At 39.4% G+C, this 21,456-nt stretch overlaps 1 protein-coding gene across 4 annotated transcripts in view; it reads left to right on the top strand.

The window, feature by feature from the left end:
- KHDRBS2 (KH RNA binding domain containing, signal transduction associated 2) overlaps positions 1-21,456 on the top strand; it is a 317,562-nt gene that overhangs the window by 113,322 nt on the left and 182,784 nt on the right. For all 4 annotated transcript variants that reach the window (XR_004426194.1, XR_004426193.1, XM_033143192.1 and 1 more), the window contains exon 3: positions 19,047-19,163. Coding sequence is in view for 2 of the 4 variants with exons in the window: in XM_033143192.1 (XP_032999083.1) it covers positions 19,047-19,163 (117 nt within the window). In the remaining 2 variants the exon portion in view is untranslated. The remainder of the gene's footprint in view (positions 1-19,046; positions 19,164-21,456) is intronic.

Raw genomic sequence — 21,456 nt, 5'->3', positions numbered from 1 at the left:
CTGTTTGTGTGTGAGTGACTTTGTGTGTTTTTGTCTGCAACTCAAGATTACGCTTTGTGCGTCTAATGGAGTGGACTCTCATCCAGAAAAGCTAACCTACATATATACAAATGTATATACCAATATTGTTTTGGGGTACTTAGCCGAGATCTTTAAAGCTAAATCTAAAATTGCCTGATTTATTGAATGGTGGCTATCTAGCCTTTTATATATTGCATGTGTTTGGATTATCAGTGTACTGTATTTGCATGACTTTGTATGATTTTACTGTTTTAACATGCCAATAAAGGCTAGTAGTAGTAATATATATAATATATAATATATACAGATGTATGTGAACGTGATCACAAATACTGATTGCACCAGCGCTCTAAATCCACTTTGTAGGAATTAGTTACCCTTAATCTTACTCTAGGTCAAAGAAGTTGCATTCCATCTGGATTCTGGCTTTAAAACGATCCTTCATTTTCTGTCTTTATTAATATACACAGAGGGTATGATTTTTTTTGGTAAGAAAATCTGTTAACTTCCTACCTTCCCTTGAAAGGGAAAGCAAACATTTGTAATAATTTGATTTGTCATAAAACTCATGTTTCAGTAATAGATGGAATGAATTTAATGAGGTATTTAATAGGCTGTGTTCTGTTGGAGATAGACAAGGAATATTTTGATAAGCTTAAGATATCATAGTTGTAAATCCAGACACTGTTCCATGAAGACTATTTAATAAAAATAAATTCTGCTCCTTAGAAACCACATTAATTCTGTTAGAAATACACACACAATAAGTTTGGCTTTGTGCTGCAACATTGCTATTCCTTTATGTTAATTTGAAACACTAAAATGAGCTTTTTGTTAAATACTGCCATTGCTGATACTCAACCCATGTGTACTATTCCAATCAAATACTCATTTTTGCAGGGAAGCATCTTGGAAGGAGATAACATGGGGGTTATATAATTGAAGTTGCAAGTCCTGGCAAGTATTAGAGAGGGGGAAGCCATAGCTAAGACTGCAAATTACTTTAACCTTCATAGTTGTCCAAGACATTCACTTCAGGAGCGAAAAATCCCAAACATTTCATCTTTGTGATTGCTTCCCGCCCTTTCGCCTGTAAGCACTGACTGAAGGCTTAGGTTTGCAATATAATGAGCAGTTTCTAAAAATGCTACCTTTTAGCTGTAATGAATAGGTGTTGTTCCTTGGAGGCATTCAGAATGTTACAGAATCAGGCCTCTGAGACCAATGTTGTTATTATCAGTCAAGTATGCCTCAAATTTCTGCAAAGTTTGCGTATAAGAGTAGGATTGTCAACTGGGCAGGTTTAGGGCAGCTGGCATCTTTCTGCCCAGCAAACACAGGAAAGGAAAGCTAGTTTCCCCACCACTCTCTGGTTTTTCTGTTAATTAACTTTTTCTTTCCCTTCCTCATGTACTTTGTGCATGCTTCTGTTATGCATGCATGCAGGCAGAGACCTGGAAAGAGCGTGCATAGACTTGCAGCAGCATTTTCATGACAGTCGAAATCACTTTCCTATTGTACTTTGTGCTGGCTGTACTGCACATACTCATTGAAAGCAAGGCTGACAGATGGGTGGCAAAGGCACTGGCAGTGGCTAAGCCAACCAGTGATTTGAGGGATCAAGGTGGAGGGTTGGAAACGGGGGGCTTACATATATAAGTGTAGCTAGTCACTAGTTGTGTCTGCTGATGTGAATGCAAGATGAACATTGCTTTTTTGACTCAGCCCACCCTCGTTAGTAAACGAAATGAGCTGTTTCTTTTGTGTCTGCAAAGAAGAAGTACTGCAGGGCAACTTTCAGGGACTGTAGAGCAGGCTGAGGTTTGCAGGACTCATCATAAAGTCTGGGGAAGGAGGGAAGGATCTTCAGGAATAAAACCATGCATCTTCTTGCAGGCAGGGGAGGGGATCAGAAAGGACTGGAGCTGCTGAAAGGAGGGCAAACGGAGGGGGAACCAGGAGAGGGAAAGAGAAAGGAAGAGGTGGGGAAAGGCAGTGACACAGGAGAAAATGGAGGCTTGCAGGGGATTGAGCTAAGATAGGGTGACTTCTACCCAGCCATTTTTCAAGGTTCAAAAAACGAGACACTGAGAGAAACTGACATTTACATAGTCACCCATCACTATAACTATTGCCGCAACTATTGGTAGTAGTTTCACCTCAATAGCACTTTCAGTTTAAAAAAAAAGACAAAATGTGTGCAGATTTTTAAAAAGGATTTCTCCTTTAAAATCTGCATGGAAAGTGGATGGAATGGATTAACCAGTAAGCACACGTGAAATGGAAACAAACCGTATTAGTGTTCTTTGTCCATCTATAGTAAGTGGAGACAGCAAAACCCCAATATGGATATACCACAAAATCCTAGAACAGAAAATATATTAGCCTTCCATGGTAGCATTGATTATTTGTGCATCTTTCCTTCAGGTTCTGTTTCTTTTTTAAGTTGATCCACTAAATTCATTTTAGCCTCTCCTTGCATGAAAGCTGCTCTCTGACCCAGAATAAATGTGGTGCCCTTTTCCTAACTCAGTCAAAAAAACCACCACCTTCACTTTCCATTTCTAATTCTCAAAATTTCCCTGTGGTAAATTTGTTCATCCATAGAACTCCTCAATTTTCCTTTGACTTGCCTCTCATGCTCAATGGCCATTTCCAATTCTGCATACTGCTAATGACAAACATGTTTTTTGTTTATCGCTTGACTCCTTTCATTTCTCATCTCTCCCAGAACTCTTGGATGAAAGTATCCTGTGGGTTTAGTGATTTATTGCAATTTAATTTCTCAAGTTTCTCTTAGCTCTGGCAGCAGCTGCTCGTATTTATTTTTTTGACATCATGTCAGCATCACTAGTTCTGAAGATACTTTTTTAAAGGCATGCTACCACTTCTCCCCCCCCCCCCGAAAAAATAATAATCTTCAGATGCCTTTATTTAAATTGGATTGCAGTTTTAGTGAACTGAAAGTTTTTGAGAGTGAAGTCATTTTCAGTAACGTAGCTGATTCATTCGTAGGTGAAATGTAACGTCGTAAAGTTGGGGCATCTGTTTAAACACATGCACAAAAAGCATGCTCACACCTGAGCAATATCCAGGTGTCCAGCTTTTACGTATGATAAAAATTGTGCTAGAGAAAGGGGGTGGGTGTGCTCTGCTGTGCCCCATCCACTTTAGCACAACCTCCTTCTCAGCCACCCATGATTTGGAAGGTGAACTTCTGAGGTAGGAAGTCCCCATGCAATTTAGGTCCCTGCTTCAGTACTTCACCTTCCACCTTGTGGGTCTTTCTACTTCATATAAAAACTGAATGCCTGAACAGAGCTACAAATAATTTGTGCTGAGCAGACGGGAACCAAAAAACAAGGCAAGCAGCTTTAAGCCATATTTTGCCTGTTTTGCATCAATACGCTTAAACCATGTTATGGATATTTAATTATGGTTAAACTAAACCACAGTTTTGCATTAAAAACGAGCCCAGCCATACTTCATAGTGCCTAAGGCTGGATTGAGCTTTAGTATTGAAAACAAATGCCAAGGCGAATCCTGGTGAACGCTGGTGCAAATTAAATCCCACTGAGAACTCAGTAACTCTTGATGTTGCCAGGCCTCATTTATACAACTTCTGTATGTTACTTAATAAATTTATGTCAAACAGTGCATAAAAACTAGAAAAGGGCAGTTCCGTGCCAGAAGGGTAAGGGAAATAAGCTTCTAAACAAGACATATCTGTGGCACTTTGATCCAGTGTAGTCCTGTAAAAAAGACATCTGTATATTTTCTACATAATAGATCACCAATAATAGTTTCTGAAAGTGCATAATGGGATTAGATTTAAAGATAGAACTGAAATGTCACTTAGCTGATTAGCTCAGCATTCTCACGTCACAAAAAAAATGGCCACTCAGAGTTATGGCCTTATTGTGCTACAACTGTTAATTATATACTACAAATTCAAAAGTGGATAGTGCGGATTGCCTATTTAATTTGGGTGGTGGCTTGAAAAGAGCCCTATTAAGTGTTACACTGTAAGTATTAAAATGTAACACTTCCATTTCTGTGTTTTTTGTTTTTAATATTCCAGAAGCGGAGACGGATGGATAGAGTTATAGGCACCCATTTTATGTACAGTAGACATATATTTATGACTTGTAATAAATTATTTTTGCTGCTTAGTCTCTGATTTACAGTATTTGTTTTCAGATATGCAGCACTAAATTCTGCTAGGAGACATTGGAACATTGATTACCTTTCATTTGCAGGCCAGCAGGGACTATGTTCTGCTTACAGAGAAATAAGAAATTCCAGTAAAGCTTTCAGTGATTGAGGGATCATTTTAAAGTGCACACAACTTACCAATGGGCAATGACATGCAAGCATGTTGCCTTTCAGTAGCAGATGAGGAAAAAGGAAATGTATTGATTGCTTCGCAAGTATGTAATTTGGCACATTTCATTGGGGCACTTTGAAAATATTCCATTTGAGGAAACTTGCAACCTGTTTTGTTATGGCTGAGTCACAGAAAAGATGCAATGAGTTGTGAGTATATAACTGCAAATTGGTGAGTGACAGTGGCTCACCATGTCCAGTATACTGTCTCTAAGAGTGGCTTGGCTCACTGGAATGTCAAGAGACATGGCATGTTGGTGACAGCATCTGCTCTTCTGGTTTTCAGAGGTGTATGTCCTCTGAAAAATGAAAACTCCATTGTTACCTATCATGGATTGTGGGTCATTGATAGAGCTAAAGTTGTATGCGAATGTCCTCTAGAAATTATCCACCGTATATATAGGCAGAGAAAGTAGTGAATTTCAGTGAATTCCTCCAGGGAGAGGTTGAAATTCTCTAAACATTTCTTGGGCACAGTGTTCACCATTATCCATGGCAGTAGCACACCTTGTTTCCTTTCCTCTTCCCAAGTTGTTTTATTATTATTATTATTATTTCCCAGTGTTGCCATTGCAAGTGGCCACAGCAGCTCCTGTGTCGGCAGCCCAGGCACTATTTTGCATCAACCACAATGCCCTGCTCCTAGCATCATTCTGGGACTGTGTGTATGTGTGGAAATGGTGGTCGGCTCTCCTCCCCACTAAAAATAGCAATAAGAAGGAAAAGATAAGAATATATTTTGAGAAAAGTATTGAATTGCCTTCTTTTTCTAAGGAGGTGAGAAATAATGAGAAAATGTATTCAGAAAATTGCAGCTCAACTCTAGATAGAACTATCCTCCATGAATTTGTCTAATCCTCTTGGTCATTTTTTAAAATGAGCATTCCCGGAAATATGAATTTGCTTGTTTTCCTTTCACCTCTACTGTTGTTTCTTCCTGATGTTGTGTCTATTACACTGTAATCCATTCTGGTGGACCTGTCTGCTCTATTCTTTGTACAGTGCTGATTAGCATTTTAAGTGGTTAATTAACATCATCAACAACAAGCTGTTAATCAGGAAAATTGTTTTATTTGTTTTATTTAACAAGATTTATATATTACTTACTTGTCAGAAGACTTCTAAGCAGTTTACAAAGAGCAATCTAAAATATTCATTAAAATATATATTAAGGCAAACATAAAAAGTTAACACTAAATATAAACAAAACCAACAATTTAAAGCAATCATAAGTAATTAAATTATATGTTAAAATTACATGCCTTAGTAGGCTTGCTGAAACAAAGTTTTAGCAGGTGCAAAATGCAATATAGTGAAGGTACCTGCTTAATATTAATGGTTCTGAATTCCAACATAAATGATTACTTGTTTTTACAATGAAGGATTATAGGGCTGGGCCAAAATTGTAGCCCAATTTAAGGTACATTTTGACCATTTTCAGTAGCTGGGGCCATTGGAAGAATCTCTGGTAGAGCTCTTTGCAACTACCATTTTATCTTCCAGAATAGGGGGAAATTTCTGAGAATGCAGTTTTTTCCCCTAGAGGCATTCAGGAAAAGGAAAACGGTGGCCTCCAGCCAAAATAAGCTGCTAGAAGTTCTAATGAGCAGTTCACCCTCCCCACAAGTCCCATGCCTGCACTCTACTTCCAAAAATATGAAAGAGGGGAAGGAACATAGCTGAATGATAGAGGATCTGCCTTTCGCGTAGAAGGTCACAGGTTCAATCCATGGTATATCCTGCTTGTAACTCAAGAGAGTCACTGCCTGTCATTGTAGACAGTACCGACCTATATGGATCAATTATCTGACTCAATATAAGGCAACACCCTTTCTTCTTATTCCTGACCAACTCTGCCCTGCCAAAATCTGACTAAATTTTCAAGCTGGTGAAAGTTACATTAAGCCTAATCTTAATACTGTATAAATTACTGAATGATTTCTAGTAAGGCTACACTGAACTTTTGTTATGTTGTAGTTATGTATTTTTTATATCTTGTAAGTTGCCTTGAGCATGGTTTGAAAGGAGGCATACTAATAAAATTGTGTGTGTGTGTGTGTGTGTGTACTTTCATCAATTTGAAATTTTCATCATTGTCATTATATATGGATTTCACTCCTCCCATGACATGCATCTTTTCAGAATATATAGGCAACTATAATTATGCAAATGAAGAATGGTTACAGCAGTTCCATTGTGTTTATGACAAAATTGTTGTCTTATAATTTTTCTTGCATTCTTCTTGTGAATCTCTAGCTACAAACAGTCATGAACCTGTCATTATTTCTTTGCTGCTGCTCATCAGAGCTTCCCTCCCCCCATACAATATTATATGGGAACAAATTAGGCTGCTTTTTAGTGCAATAATCAGTTATTCATCAGAGTAGGACTACTGCCCAGAAAAAGTGATCACTAAGGCATTCCCCTGCTAGCTCAAGCCTGAAGCAGATGACTGTGTCCCCAAAGCTTATAATGATAAGAAAAATGGCCAAGAAGTCTATTAAATAGCTACGCATTCAAAAAAGCATGCATTATTCCCCTCTCTAACCTTTTACTGAATGAGTTTTGTTGGGTGTGCATGATGCTTCCTTAATGGCAGAATAATAATGAAACATGGTAAATAGTGTTTCTAGCTGGGGAAAGCCATTTCCATAATGAATCATTTATTTCAATTCACTTGTGGGAATGAATGCAGATTTGTTGGGAGGGCTGTAAGAAATCTAGGGGGCAACCCAGATTAATTCAATTACAGTACACATACAAAAACTTATTTAGGAAGAAAAATGTGAGTTTTCCAGGCTCTTTCTGTCCTTAAAAAATGTGGGTTTATGTATGTATATATAAAACATCTGAATATCAATGAATGAAATATAGGAAACATAAAGATCATAAAGAGAGGATAGCCAAAAAAGTAACTACTCTTTTCTCTCCTTTGTTTTGTGCCTCCTGCTGAGGTCCATAACTGCATCATTTGGCCAGGCCTAGCTTTCTTATTTTTGTTGCTTAGCATCCGGTAGTGAAATCTCCACTGGAGGGAGGACTAGGGAGTTCCTTATATTTTTTTCTGCCACGAGTGCCGCATTGCTGCATACCTTGCAAAATCCACCCAAAGCTCATCATAGCTCACCTGTCAAACGTTGCCTTCATAAAAAGGAAACACATGGGAAAGTAAGTGCTCTGCTGCTTGTTTACATAACTCAAAGAAGATTTGTTGGAAATCTGCAACACTGTGGATATTTCTAGCTTCTCACAAGATGTCCACAAAATACCCATGGGCCTTGCGTTGCCACTGTGAGAACAGAATGCTGCACTAGATGGGCTAGTGGCCTGATCCACCAGGTTCTTATGTTCTTATGCAAGCAATGGTTCACAGTAGTGTTTTATTCACCCCTATTAAGTGAATTGAGTACATTATCAGTGCAGAACAATAATATGCCCTCTGTTAAAGACTTCACTGATTCCCCCTGCACACACACACACACACCCCACCTCTGTATGCAGTTTTTTTCATTTCATGTTGGATCTCCGTTTTTTATCAAATTAGGATACCATAAAACCAGCGAGCATATTCTCCTGTACTGAAGAATACTCAGGGCCATAGTGGTCTGGAGTATATGTGTGGCTTGTTCTTGTTGATGTTGTTTTGCTGTGGGATTGGATATCAGAGAATATTGTTGCATCCCTAGATGAAACCTAAAGGTCAGTGTAGCAGGCAGTGAATGGGAACACCTTGACCTTGTAAAGCTAGCCTGCTTGTAACAGGGGAAACAATGATCAGGATCCGCCCCATGCTGCTGCCGCCGCCGCCACTACTGCTGCTCTTTGTCAAAGCTTGGTGGACCAGGGAGAAAGCAATTCCAAGGAGAAGAAACAAAATTGGAGAGTCAGTTGTTTACTCCCTGCCTGAAATGCATGGCACAGATGGGTGTGTCAGTGAGGTTATTCTGCAGCTGCTGTGGATGCTCCCTAGTCACTACTGGCACCATCTCATTTGTCTACCCATCCATGAAGCCCAGATCAGTGAGAGGGGAGCACAGAACTAACTTTCCCCACTGGAAGCATTTTCTTTTCTTGATCCTGACCCAGAGAGGAAAGAATCACATTCCAGACGTTAACAAGCATGGGAGAGAGCCCCAGTGTTAGTGATCTCTCAACAAAGTGCAACCATGTTCCATAATAATAATAATAATAATAATAATAATAATAATAATACATCTGACTGGGTTGCCCCAACCATAAGGGGTAGCTTCCAACACATATAAAAACATAATAAAATATCAGGCATTAGAATCCTTCTGATACAGGGCTACCTTCAGGTGTCTTCCAGAAGTTGTATAGTTATTTATCTCCTTGACATCTGATGGGAGCGCTTTCCACAGGGAGGGTGCTACTGCCAAGAAGGCCCTCTGTCTGGTTCCCTGTAACTTCACTTCTCATAGTGAGGGAACTGCCAGAAGGCCCTCGGAGCTGGACCTCAGTGTCTGGGCTGAACAATGGGGGTGAAGACATTCCTTCAGGTATACAGGGCAGAGACTGCTTAGGGCTGTAAAGATCAGTAGCAACACTTTGATTGTGCCATAGCTTTGATAACACTTGTTCTTTGGCTGGCTTTTAACAAATTTCAATACCACCCCTACTCCAGACTTCCATTTATAGCCAAACAGACCAGCATGGGTTTCTTAAACATACCTTCAAAACAGAGAGGGGCATCCCTTAAAAATCTAACCATTAGAGGTCAGGGTCATCTTTCAAGTCTTGAAATTGGTATAAAAATGGGAAGCCATTATGTTTTTCATCTATAGCTATGTGACAAATGTTCCTTTGAAGCTTGCTCTTGCATATATCATTTCAGTCGCATAAGCAAAAATACTAGCAAAGTAAGGGATGTAATTATGCTTCATAAGAAAAGACATGAGGAAGATTATTAAAGTTATTATCTGAGACAAATGCCTGTGCATTTAAATGCTTCAAATGAAGCTTAGAATAAATTTATGTTGTGTGACATTTAAGTAAAACAGTCTGCTTTATAAAGTCTGGGTTTTGTCTGAGCCTAGTAATGAAAATATGAGACGGTTGTGAATGTGACTTGGTTTGAAGGAGACTGAACAGAACAATACATTGCATGCAAAAGAGATATTGTAGAGTTTTATTATTAAGCTTGTCCACACCAGCATTTACTGTGTTTTTGCAGCAGTTTGTGCTTCCGTTTAATATGCATAGTCCACATGACATCAACCCTCAAACCCTTGTTGAGTTAGGCACTTCCCCTGCATGCGAAGGCAGGCTATGGCGGATTGAGCGGATGAGGCCAATAGTGGGTCCAATGGTCAAGAAGACGGTTACTGTACATGCTGTAGAGGGAAATGAGGGTCAAATGGGGCTTGTCAAACTGGGAAATTAGTCCATCTAGGAGATGGAAATCTCTGATCCTAAACCTCCTCTGCCTTGAAGCTATACTCATTCATGAGAAAGGCTCCAGAGTACCTGCTGCCTCACAGGAGATCTTCAGCAGAAGAAAAGGCAAAAGAGTAAACCCTATACAAATCTGAAATGGAGTCCCTAAGATGATTGGATGGAATCTTCTGTTAATTCCCAATAGCCAAGCTGGTGCCAAATCTATTGCTCTGCTCTCCATCAGCGAGGCCCAGGGGGTGGGTCCTGTCATCTAGACAACCTAGAATTTCCATACACACTGCCCAGACTTGTGCCCTAGAGAGGTCACTTTGGTGTTTGCTAATGCAGCAAAAACAACACAGGAAGCAGCAGTTAAGATTTACCAACCTCTGCAGCCACAACTTTCTCCAGTGGTTTGACTTCACCCCCAGAAGCTCACTCCTTTGTCTCTTGAGACAGATGGATGCCGACAACAAATGACATCATCCCTCAGATTTTCACAAAGCTAGGCAACTGCGTGCCCTATTAATTAGCTCAATAGAATCAACAAATTAGAGGATGGGGTGAAGCACAAAAGGGGGTGCCTACTGGTTTGAATGGAAAAGGCGAACAAGAAGTACCGATGAAAGAAGAGTGGCAGATGAAGATGAAGCAAAACTGGCGAAGCTGACAGGAAAAATCTGAAACCAGCATGATCAAGTATTCCAAAAGGACTGGAGTAAATTTATACGATATCATGCACACAAAAGCTCATACCAAGAACAAACTTAGTTGGTCTCTAAGGTGCTACTGGAAGGATTTTTTAATTTTTAATTTTTAATTTTGTTTTGACTATGGCAGACCAACACGGCTACCTACCTGTAACTGAAAGATTATTGTAAGCAATTAACATCACTAGCAGGGTTATCAGGAGACTTGTAATGAGAAGTTTTCTACCTTTCTATATTTATTTAAATTTTTAACTATTTTCTAATGAGTGTAATTAGAATTGGAAAACATACAAAATGCAATGATAATAAAGGTTAATTTTGAAAGCCATGAGGCGGGAGGGAAGGAAGTCGATAGGCTCTAAAGAGCCAGGGAGGTAAAGTAGATAATAATGATATGAATGTATATTATTAAATCGAATTCACATGTGCAAATTCATATGCACACAGGTGTGGACTACTCTGGTCCAATTCAAATGGGAAAGTGGATTAACCGCTAAATAATGCTCAAATGTGGACAAGCCCCAAGAGTCAGTTCAGTGTAAATCAGATATATGTATAGAATGCAATAAACAATGATGTTGGCTTCTGGGATTCATAAAAAGGACCATTTCACCATGCATAGAACATTAATTCCAGTCCCCTTCTTGTGCACCCGCAGCTGTGTGGAAGCTGTTTGGCACCTAGGGCAGAGCATGTGGAGCATATGGTTACATCATCCACACACACAGCCCTTAGCTTTATGGAACTGCAATACAGAGCTGCTGCTCATAAATTAGCTTTTGGGGTGTGAATGAATGGATCTTAAATTTAAGCACAATTTAATCCACAGGCCTGTGCTTGATGTGAATAAGCCCTAAAGAAGCTAGTGTTGCAACAGAATCAGCTACTTGGTGACATTTTCTCCCTCTGAATCCCAGTTTGCTTCACAAAGGAAACCAAACGTTTATGTTGCCATTTTTGACAAAGACAATTATTTTGTCACTCCCCTGAAGTCAGCTGAATGTAAAGTACCATTCCAGGGACTGGTTGCTTAGGCTGAAGGTATAAAATGACAGGTTTGATCATTTGAAGGCTCCATGTGGAATGCTCACAACACACTGATTTCCTGCAAGAAAATAACAATAATTTGCTGCTATAGGACCAGATGGCAGATTAAAGGCGCATCATGTCAGAAAGTAAGCAGAGTTTGCTGTAAACAACTATGTCTTAGCTCAAGGTTTGGCCGCAGTCTTTTCACCAATCACAGGCTAGGATCTTAGTCTGTAGGTTTTCATGTTTGGGAGTAAGCAAACAGGAATGCATATAAGCACATTTTTTTCAGTAAGGCAAAACCTTTTAACTGTGTTATAAGCTTGAAATTATGAAATATGAAAGTGAACAAATTGCTGCTTTCAGATGAGAGCCAAGGGGTCCCTGACCGTCAGGAAACAGTACCAAGGAAATAATAATGCACCTGTCTCAATAAGATGCAATCCTAAGCATACTTAAGTGGAAGTAAGTCCCATGTAAATCAATATGATGTTTGTTCTTGTGTAAGTGAATTTGAGATGTGGCTGTCAGTACTGCTCAGTGCAGTGATTCCTGTGGGTTCAGGAAACTGGTTTTATTACAAAACTACTTATTCTGCCATGGTATTTTTCATTTTTAGGCTGAATATATTTTTTAAACTCCCTTTGTGACTTACAGAATGGTCGTTGTATATGTTTAAGTAGAATTGACTCAGAATTTGGGATAAATCTGAGGGTTTCCCTTTGGGTAAAGCACCTGCTGAATTTCAGCAGACACTGAAACAGGTTTTAATAATACCAGTGAAATTTCTATGGGAAGATATTCTCATCTCAGTTGTTGCCTCTGAATTCTGTCTTGAGTGAAAACTGAGATTAATTTGGTGGTTCCTACTGGGGCAAAACATCTGAGGAATTTTAAAGGATGCTAAAATTTATTTGCAGGAGAGTGAAAAGGGTGGGAGGTTTCACACATTACGAGTGGCTTTTACAAGAAGCCCACAAAGAAAAGTGTAAACCCTAGCTGACTACAAGGATGGCAATGATGGCATTAAAAAAAATGCTCTCCCACATTTTGAGTGCTCAGTAGTTTACAGTGGATAAGCCAAATTCCCTCACTGGCAACCTCCTGCAAGCTACACAGGAATGATGAGCAGGACCAGAATTAAAAATGGGCAGAACAAGGAGTATGTGTTACCTTTGTGCAACAAGCTACAAGCCAGCCAGAGAAAAACCAGATGTTTCTACCCCATCCCCACCTCTCCTATCTTTCCATAAAGGAAAGCAAGCATTATCACTGTTTGAGGATATTCAAGCCTTCTCCTAGGCCTTCGGTTAATTAAACAATCTGTGGCCTGTGTGTATGTGTTTGTTACTATGTTGTTGTTTTTGTGCTTTTATATTGAAAACTGCCCTGTGAGTCTCGGATGAAGGGCGGTATAGAAATTAGTAATAAGTAAGCAAACAAACCTTTTATTATTTATTTAATTTATCGATGCAAGCTTTTAATGCAAAACCTTTTTTTAAAGAAATAAAACACCAGGGAATGTTGAGGGAAATGGCAAAGAAACTACTTCTGTTCCAAGTTACTAAGATGATATTGCATAAGCTAGTGTAACACTGATGCACTATTCATTTGCATGCACGCAATATTAATGAAGACTTGTATATGACATGGAATTCTTAACTATAGTAGAAAACAAGATTCCAGTTCCATTGAACAAAAAGGAAGATGGAAGCTATGCTACTTACTATTCTTTAAAGCAAGTGTCACTAGGGTGTAATTCCAGAATCTAGCTTTGTCATTTTTTTATTTATTTCTAATTGTTGGCATTAAAAAAATATTCCAGACATCTTTAATGAAAGTTAATAAAGTACATAAACAAACTTGAGGGGGCATCCTGTTAGAGTCCTGTGGGCCAGACAGAAAGGCCTGGAGCTTCCACTTTCAGCCCTCAGGCCTGTAGCTCCCAACTCTTGTAGTAGACTAATTCAGTGTTACCTTGATGCCATCCTAAATCATGTTGCATTTTCACTCAGGGAAATCAATCCCACCCAGTTTTAATGGAATGTAGCATTCAGCATACTAGCTGAATGTCTCTAATAAAGCCTGCTTTATTCCCTCACTATGCTATGTGAGTAGAAAGGTTCCTGAATTCCTTTCAAACACACGTTTTTGTAGGTTTAGGTTTTGAAGCTTAAAGTTAAAGGAAATGGTAGGTTTTCAGGAAATGCTAAGATAACCTCTTTAATCCATTATCCCTTTTTGTTGACATAAGATTTGGGTACCTCTGTCACTGAGTTGGTCCTGGTTTGTACAATTTGTTAAACACTGTCTTATCAAGTCTAAATATTAAGGCAAAAAGAGGATTGTTATGCAATGGAAGTGAAGCTTCCTGTAATGTTATTTTAGAAGCCAATTGAGTATTAACTATATAATCCTCTTAGAAACTGAAAGCCAAATCCTGTCCTTTGATAAAAGTTACAAGTGAAATGTGCTAGGATATGTTGGATGTTATTAATCAGTTACAGCCTATTAATAGTTACAGTACTTCAGTTTTTGCCCCAGTGCTTTTCCTGTTGTACGTATGTTGTGTTAAGTCATCAGTATGTGGTATTTCCCCACAAACGAACAGCAGCACATCAAACCAATGCGGTAAAAATAAATAAATATATCTGAGGACAGATCAATTGTCCATAGATCACCCTTCACAGCTGCCCACTGATACATCAGACAGACTCAATAATTAGCAGATACACAATCATTAAGAAATATTAACATATGTGTAAATTCATACTAGGTATGCTTGAGGAATTCAATCTTTGCAAATTCCAGACAAATCAACCCAGTCAGTCCATACTTCCCAGACTAATGTGCCTATCAGAACTTAATTATCCACATACTTTCCAAATGTTCAAATGCAGTACTTGGTTCAAATCTATCAAAGTATACCTAATAAGGCACATTTTGAAAGGAAGTATATTGAGAAATTCGCATTTAAATAATTTTGGCAAACATTTGTTAAAAATATAGCAATGTACAGAATTTTTCCACCCTCTTAAGCCCCCTTTCCATTCTCCTCTGCCCCCTTTCCATTCACTTGCTCATAAACCTTCACTCTCCCAGCCTCTCCCCCTTCCTTCCTGTTGGCCTGCACTGTGGTGATGTTCCAGGGACTTGGAGTGGCAAGGGGGAAGCCTCTTCTCTTTTCTGCACTTGTTCTGGTGCTAATGAGTGCACCACATGCAAATGAACCTATGCACTGTAGTTCAGTTGTGAGTGTGATGTGGACAAAACTGATTCACGTTGACTCCATTTAAGTCAAGCTATTTCCCCATTTTGGAAAATACTTGGCTTTATCTGAGCTTTTCTATTTGGAAGTGTGGTCACTTGCATATCTCCAAAAAAAGAGGACACAAGAGAACCCATTTACAGTGGTACCTCGGGTTACAAACTTAATTCATTCCGGAGGTCCGTTCTAAACCCGAAACCGTTCTTAACCTGAGGTGCACTTTGGCTAATGGGGCCTCCCGCTGCTGCCACGCTGCCGGCGCACAATTTCCGTTCTCATTCTGGGGCAGAGTTCGCAACCCGAGGTAACTACTTCCGGGTTAGCGGAGTTTGTAATCTGAAGCGTTTGCAACCCAAAGCATTTGTAACCTGAGGTACCACTGTGCCGGGGTTCAGTGCTGGAGCTGCCCGTGCGTGAGCTTAAGCTGCCCACGCACGAGGTACCAGTTGCGGGGGAAAAGCGGCCAGCGTTCCGCGTGCTTATGAGCACGGGCGCCGGCCAAGTCTCACAATCCGAAGGTAGCTGAGTAAGACGGAAAATGACTCCGAAGGTGCGTGAGTGAATGAATGCCTCAAAATAAAATTGATGCCTTGAAAACTAATGGATGCCTCGAATCTGAATTGGAACTACTTGTAACCTCCTGCACTAACGTTTAGCAATAAAGGAAACCAAACCAAGGATGATATTTAAGCATGAGATTTCTCTGGCAGAAATTAAAAAATCCTGAAACCTTTACCCTTTTCCCCAAATTGACGACAGACACCGAATCTATCTTTAGTGGCTTTGGCAAAACCCACATAGGCTCGTCTTCTGGCCCTAAGCTAAGTTTCCCTAAGCTCTCAGTCCCTGCGCGCCAATTCTTCCGCGATGTTAACTAAATAAAACTAAACCGAAATATCTTCCGCAAATCTAGCCCTAGGCTAAACCTAAAAGCCTAAATAAAACCTCACCGAAATATCTTCCGCAAACTAAACCTAACTAAAAGAAACCCATCCAGCCCGTCCAGCCCGCTCCCAAAACCCTTAAACTAAACTTGACTGAACTAAGCTTCAACTGAACGAACTAAGGAAAAACGTAAAAGAACGTGCCTAAGCGGGAAGCCTCAGCCTTTTATTTAGGAACAGGTATGACATCACAACAAATATTTCAACCAATAAAACCACTGTTGCTGCCCTCCAAAAAGGCGGGAAGCAGGATAAACGTTCATTGATAACTTTGAAACATTACCGGGACTACAAGTTAAAGGCGGAATAATCCTAATGGCAAAATGACTCTTCATTCTTACTTTCACTTTCACTTTTAAGTGTAAGGATACGAAAAGTAGTTCTTAATAACCATTAAAATAAACAAATAACCGCGGATCTTTAACGGATCCACGAAGTGTATTCCGACACCACTGTACAAAAAATTTGCAGCTGCTAATTTGTAACTTCTAACTTAAGAAGCTACTTAAGAGACTTTTGTAAACTGCATATAGGTCTTTTGTTTGAGTAAGCGATGTGTGAATTTATTTAAATAAAAAATAATAATGAATTATGTATATAGAGTTGCACACCATATAGTGCTAAGCAGATTGTTTTCTCCTCATGCAGTGGAACAATATCCCTCTCTTCTTTCCCATATGCCCCGTAAATGTGTTCTGGGGGAGATGGAGCAGGATACTTTTGAGCAGAAAGTGAGATATATTTGAACAGACTTTGCCCATTTTCTGGTCATTTTCCTGCAACATTACCAAAAATCCACTTATTGTGTGCTTTATTTATTCACTAGGGAACTGTGGGGTCATGGGACCTTGGCATGCAAATGTAACTTTGTACATTGCCTTGAGATTAAACAGAACTGCTTTTAAATAAATGCTGTCTCTTTAAAGCTATGTTAATGAGTATGGGCACATCAGTCACATTAAAATAACTACTTTCCTTTGAATATGAACATGACTTGAATAAGAAAATTAATGTTTGCACTACGTTATGAACATGCAAATTACTATGTAAGTGCTGCCTTAATTATAATTGCTATTAATGATGAAATCAAAATTCCAGTGAATTATAATGCATCCTTTAATTAGATTTTGATATACAATTTCTGAAATAATTAAGTCTCCTCCAACTTGGATGTTGGCCAGGTTATATATAATACATAATACAGACTGATCATGTAATTAAGAACGTTTCATGAAACCATTGATAGACCTTGCAGCATAGCAATCTCCTTTGACTTAAAATAGAATGGTGCTGTTTTCTTTCATTGGTGAATCAGTCTCCAATATGGCAATGTGATTGATGTCTGAATTCACATAAGAATTTTCTAGTGTGTTTGCTAAACATGGAGTGCATTTCTGTATATAAATTATATTGAAATATTACTGGATAAAATTTAATAGGAATTTACATATGGAAAAGTGCAACTGAATGAAAAGTACACAAAACAGTTTCACTTTCCTTTTTTGGATGTATGTAAAAGAAACGTATCTGCACAGGGCTTGGAAGCTGCTGGTTATGTTTTCAAAAGAGCTGTGTAATATATCTGGAGAATCCCTGGGCTTAGACCTTTGAAACTAGCTTAGAGACTGAATGGCATTTGCATAAACAGCTTCTCAATATGCTGCTCCCCCCTTTTCTTTTCCCTTTGCATAATTTGCCCACTGATCATACAAAATGTTCTACAATGCCAAAGGGCAAGTTCTGATGTGAAAATGGAAACTCGTGAAAACTCAGCTCAGCTTTAGCAAAACAACAACAACCAACCAACCAGTTTGGCCTCTTGGAGATGTAACATACGTGAATATGTGCCAGTCTTTCTTTTTTAATCAGCTAGGTTGGGACGCTCTACCATCAGTATTTTATTCAGTAAGTCCATTCTGTAAGCAAATGGTTTGGGTCTAGAATATCACATGAAGCGTCTTCTCCCTCTATATTTGAGTTATGCTGGGGAGGTCCTGCTCAAAATTCTATTTTTAAGTGATGCAATAATGGCATCCACCAGGAGGAGGACCTAAGCTTCCATATCGATGTGGAGTGTCTCTCCTGAGAGATGCACTCAGCCACATAATCGGTTGCTTTTCAAAAGCTGATTACAATCTGTCTAGATAAAAACACACACACAAATTATACAATGCAACATTGGTGGTTTTTTTTAAAAAGCTTAGAGGATAATAAATATATGTAAGAGAGGAAAATACATTGCAGTCATACCCCCCCCCCCACCGGAGGCCTTCATTATATTCCCCTGCACTGGAAATGGAGCACCATTATTAATTATTATTATTATTATTTAACCAGAAAAAAATATACCATTTCTTTAAATTCCTTTATTTACATGCCACATGTTACCAAATTCCGATGGAAAATTACTAGACTGAAAACAGAGGGAATAGCTTGTTATATCTGTATGGTCTTGCACTCTGAAAGATGTTTGCTTAGAATCATTGGCCATCTGTTTGATGGAACTGGGCCAGCATATGGGCTTTCTGCGCCTGTGTTTTTCTCTAGAACACTTTGATAAAGTCAAATAGTCAAATATTGCACCAGTCTCTTCAAGAAAAGGGTTATGGCTCAGTGATGGAGCAGGTAGGGTTGTGGCTGTACTGACTTGCTATAAGGAAACCTCCTGTGTTCCTAAAGACAAGCTTCCAGCTTTTGTAGGATTAAAGGGGTTACATTTATAACAGCAATGCATTTACCATAATATTTTTACAAAAATAGTAAAGTGACTGATTTAGCAGCTCTTTGACCATAGATCTAGGATGATACCGGTAATCATTTTGTACTGGTGATCTATCTAATTTTGTTCTTCCCCTTGTACAAGCTAATATCTACTCTGCAAATTTATGAGACCAGTTTAGAAGATATTCTGGAAGATATGAAAAATAGAGCATTCTTCTCTTGGGGGTTCCCTGGGGGGTTCCCAGCTGGTGCCTCCCACCACTCCTCTTCATCCATGACATCTTCTTACATTCCCTGAAACCCTCAACCCCGCTTTTGCCCTTATCAATGGTTTTGGTGATCAAGTAGGGAAATGCAGTTGGAATATGGAGTTGAAAAGGAAAAAAACAGACTTGGGAAGGAAACTTTATGATCCTTCCTGCCACTTTGCACATCCATCCTTTGCAAACTGAGGATGCTGTTCTATTCTCAGTAGTATGCCATCTACAATATATTGCTTCTCAATATGTACTGCACTTCCAAAAACCAACATTTTCTAACTTCCATCCCTCCCTATTCTGTTTTATTTTTTAGTTTAATTTTGTGGGCAAATTGCTTGGACCAAGAGGAAATTCCTTGAAAAGGTTACAAGAGGAAACAGGTGCAAAAATGTCAATCCTGGGGAAGGGTTCTATGAGAGACAAAGCCAAGGTACTGTACCCAACTCTTGATTTTTAACCATATCGACTGTAGACAAAATCATTGTAATATGTCATTTGCTGAGTAGTTAAATCGTTATGGTGATCTAACATTGTAGGAAAAATATTTATAATGTTATACTTTTTTTGAGGAGAAAGAACATTGCCGGGGGTGGGGTGGGGGTGGAATCACCCAAAAATCTAGACATCAACATATTTTACAGAGATAATGTGCACCATTGCAACTTAAAAATGCTTTTCTGCAGTGATTAAGGATCCATGTGAATCTTTTATAACTGGGTACGGTGTATAACATGATTGCTATGCATGTTCGTGGAATTTGTGTTACATGAAAGAAAACCTGGAACTGAGTTGACAACATCTTGAAACTTGGATTGCATCATAATTATCATCTGGTTGATTAATCACACCCTTTGCCTTTCCCTCCTTCTTAAGGCAGGGGTGGGGAGCCCCTGGCCTTCTAGGTGTTGTTAGACATCTCTTGGCTTCCATAAGCCCCAGCTAGTATGGTCAATGATCAGATATTTGTTTGCTTTGCAATACTTGAATGCCACTTTTCAGTTACAATGGCTCTCAAAGCAGTTCACAATCAGATTTATAAGCATATTATATTGCCCTTACAATAAGAGACTTGGAATATTAAGCATTATCATTGATATCATACCCTTGGCTCTGCTCCCCTGAAAGGTGGTTTGTCCTAGGGGCAGATGTTCTCCTAACTTGTCACCCCAGTCTACCAAGTACCATATTTTTACTGACAATACTACTGCTGTTGCTGCTCTGGGAACTGGACTAGCCATGATTCCCAGTTATTAGATGGATAGCAGCTAATGGATGACCACTGGGTGACCAATGACAGATGAAATCCTCTCCCCAGCCCTGATGCTTGTGGCAGCTAAGGGAGATCCTGGGAAGCAAATGTCCTTCAGAGTGCTGTCCCCAGTTCAACAGGTATTCCTGCTTCTGTTCTAGTCAGGTGGTATCATTGGCTTTTATAACTCTCAAACGCTACCCGGTCCCCCTGCCTATATTGCTCTTTGACCAGCTCTGCAGCAATGGCCGCAGAGAATTCACACACAAACACACACTCCTGAGATAGGCTTCCAGGCATATGCTTAGCAGCTAGATATTTTCAGTCTTTGTGGCAGCTGGCTTCCTCATCCAGTCTGACGTGATTGCTGTGATTTTTGTTCTGTTCCCCTGAAAGGTGGTGTCAGCAAAAGGACTGCTGGTTGCAGATGTCCTTTATTTTGATTTCCCTGGCCCTCCAGGTGTTCCTGCTGCCAATGCTGGAGTCAGGGATGATGGAACATCTGGAGGGTCAGAGGTTTCCCGTTTCTGCCTTAAGATGATCAGGTATAAATGAAGGCAACATTTCTTGAAGCAGGCACAGTGCCTGCATTTAGTGATTCCAATCACTCTCCTGTATTGTTGTGTCCCAGGCCTGGCATGTTGTAGCAGTTCCACTCAGTTATTTCTGACACTGCTTTCAGAAATCCTGGTTTGCTTCTACCTTTCTGTTACTCCCGTCATTCATCTCAACACAATAGAAGAGAAACAATGAGTTTAAGAGAGGGGCGGGGATCATTAAGATTCCACTTTCATCAGTCTGTTTAATGCTATATTATTATCTCTTGTTGCCAGTTTGCGCAAAGAAAAACCAACATATTTTAAAAAGGTACAGTATATGATTAAAATAAACTGGACATTAAATATGATGCTGTTAGTATGAATGGACATGTTTGTTCATTGGTGCAAAGATTCCAGGAATGATTAACTCACCCAGATAATATGTCTAGAGCAGTGTTTTTCAACCACTGTTCCGCGGCACACTAGTGTGCCGCGAGATGTTGCCTGGTGTGCCGTGGGAAAAATTGAAAAATTACTTTATATATAGTCAATATAGGCACAGAGTTAATTTTTTTAACATTTTCTAATGGTGGTGTGCCTTGTGATTTTTTTCATGAAACAAGTGTGCCTTTGCCCAAAAAGGGTTGAAAAACACTGGTCTAGAGTATATAGCAGATATTGGTGCTAGCATAGAGCCTAGCAAAGAGAGGCTACTTGAGACTTCGTTATGAGCACAACTCATTGAGAAGTTCCTGAGACTTCGTTATGGGCACAACTCACTGGGAAGTTCCTGCATCCTTAGGACCAAACTAGATGTTATATGTGAGCTCCATGAATATGGGCCTGTAGGCTTTTCCTTCCGTGGCTGAATCCAGCTTTGGGAGAAAATTTGAATTTTGGTTGCATTGTGGTACAAAGTGTAGAATCCAGCACAC

Source organism: Lacerta agilis, chromosome 3 (genome assembly GCF_009819535.1).
Source record: "Lacerta agilis isolate rLacAgi1 chromosome 3, rLacAgi1.pri, whole genome shotgun sequence".
Lineage (NCBI taxonomy): Eukaryota > Metazoa > Chordata > Lepidosauria > Squamata > Lacertidae > Lacerta > Lacerta agilis.
This window is presented reverse-complemented; position numbering and strand designations above follow the sequence as displayed.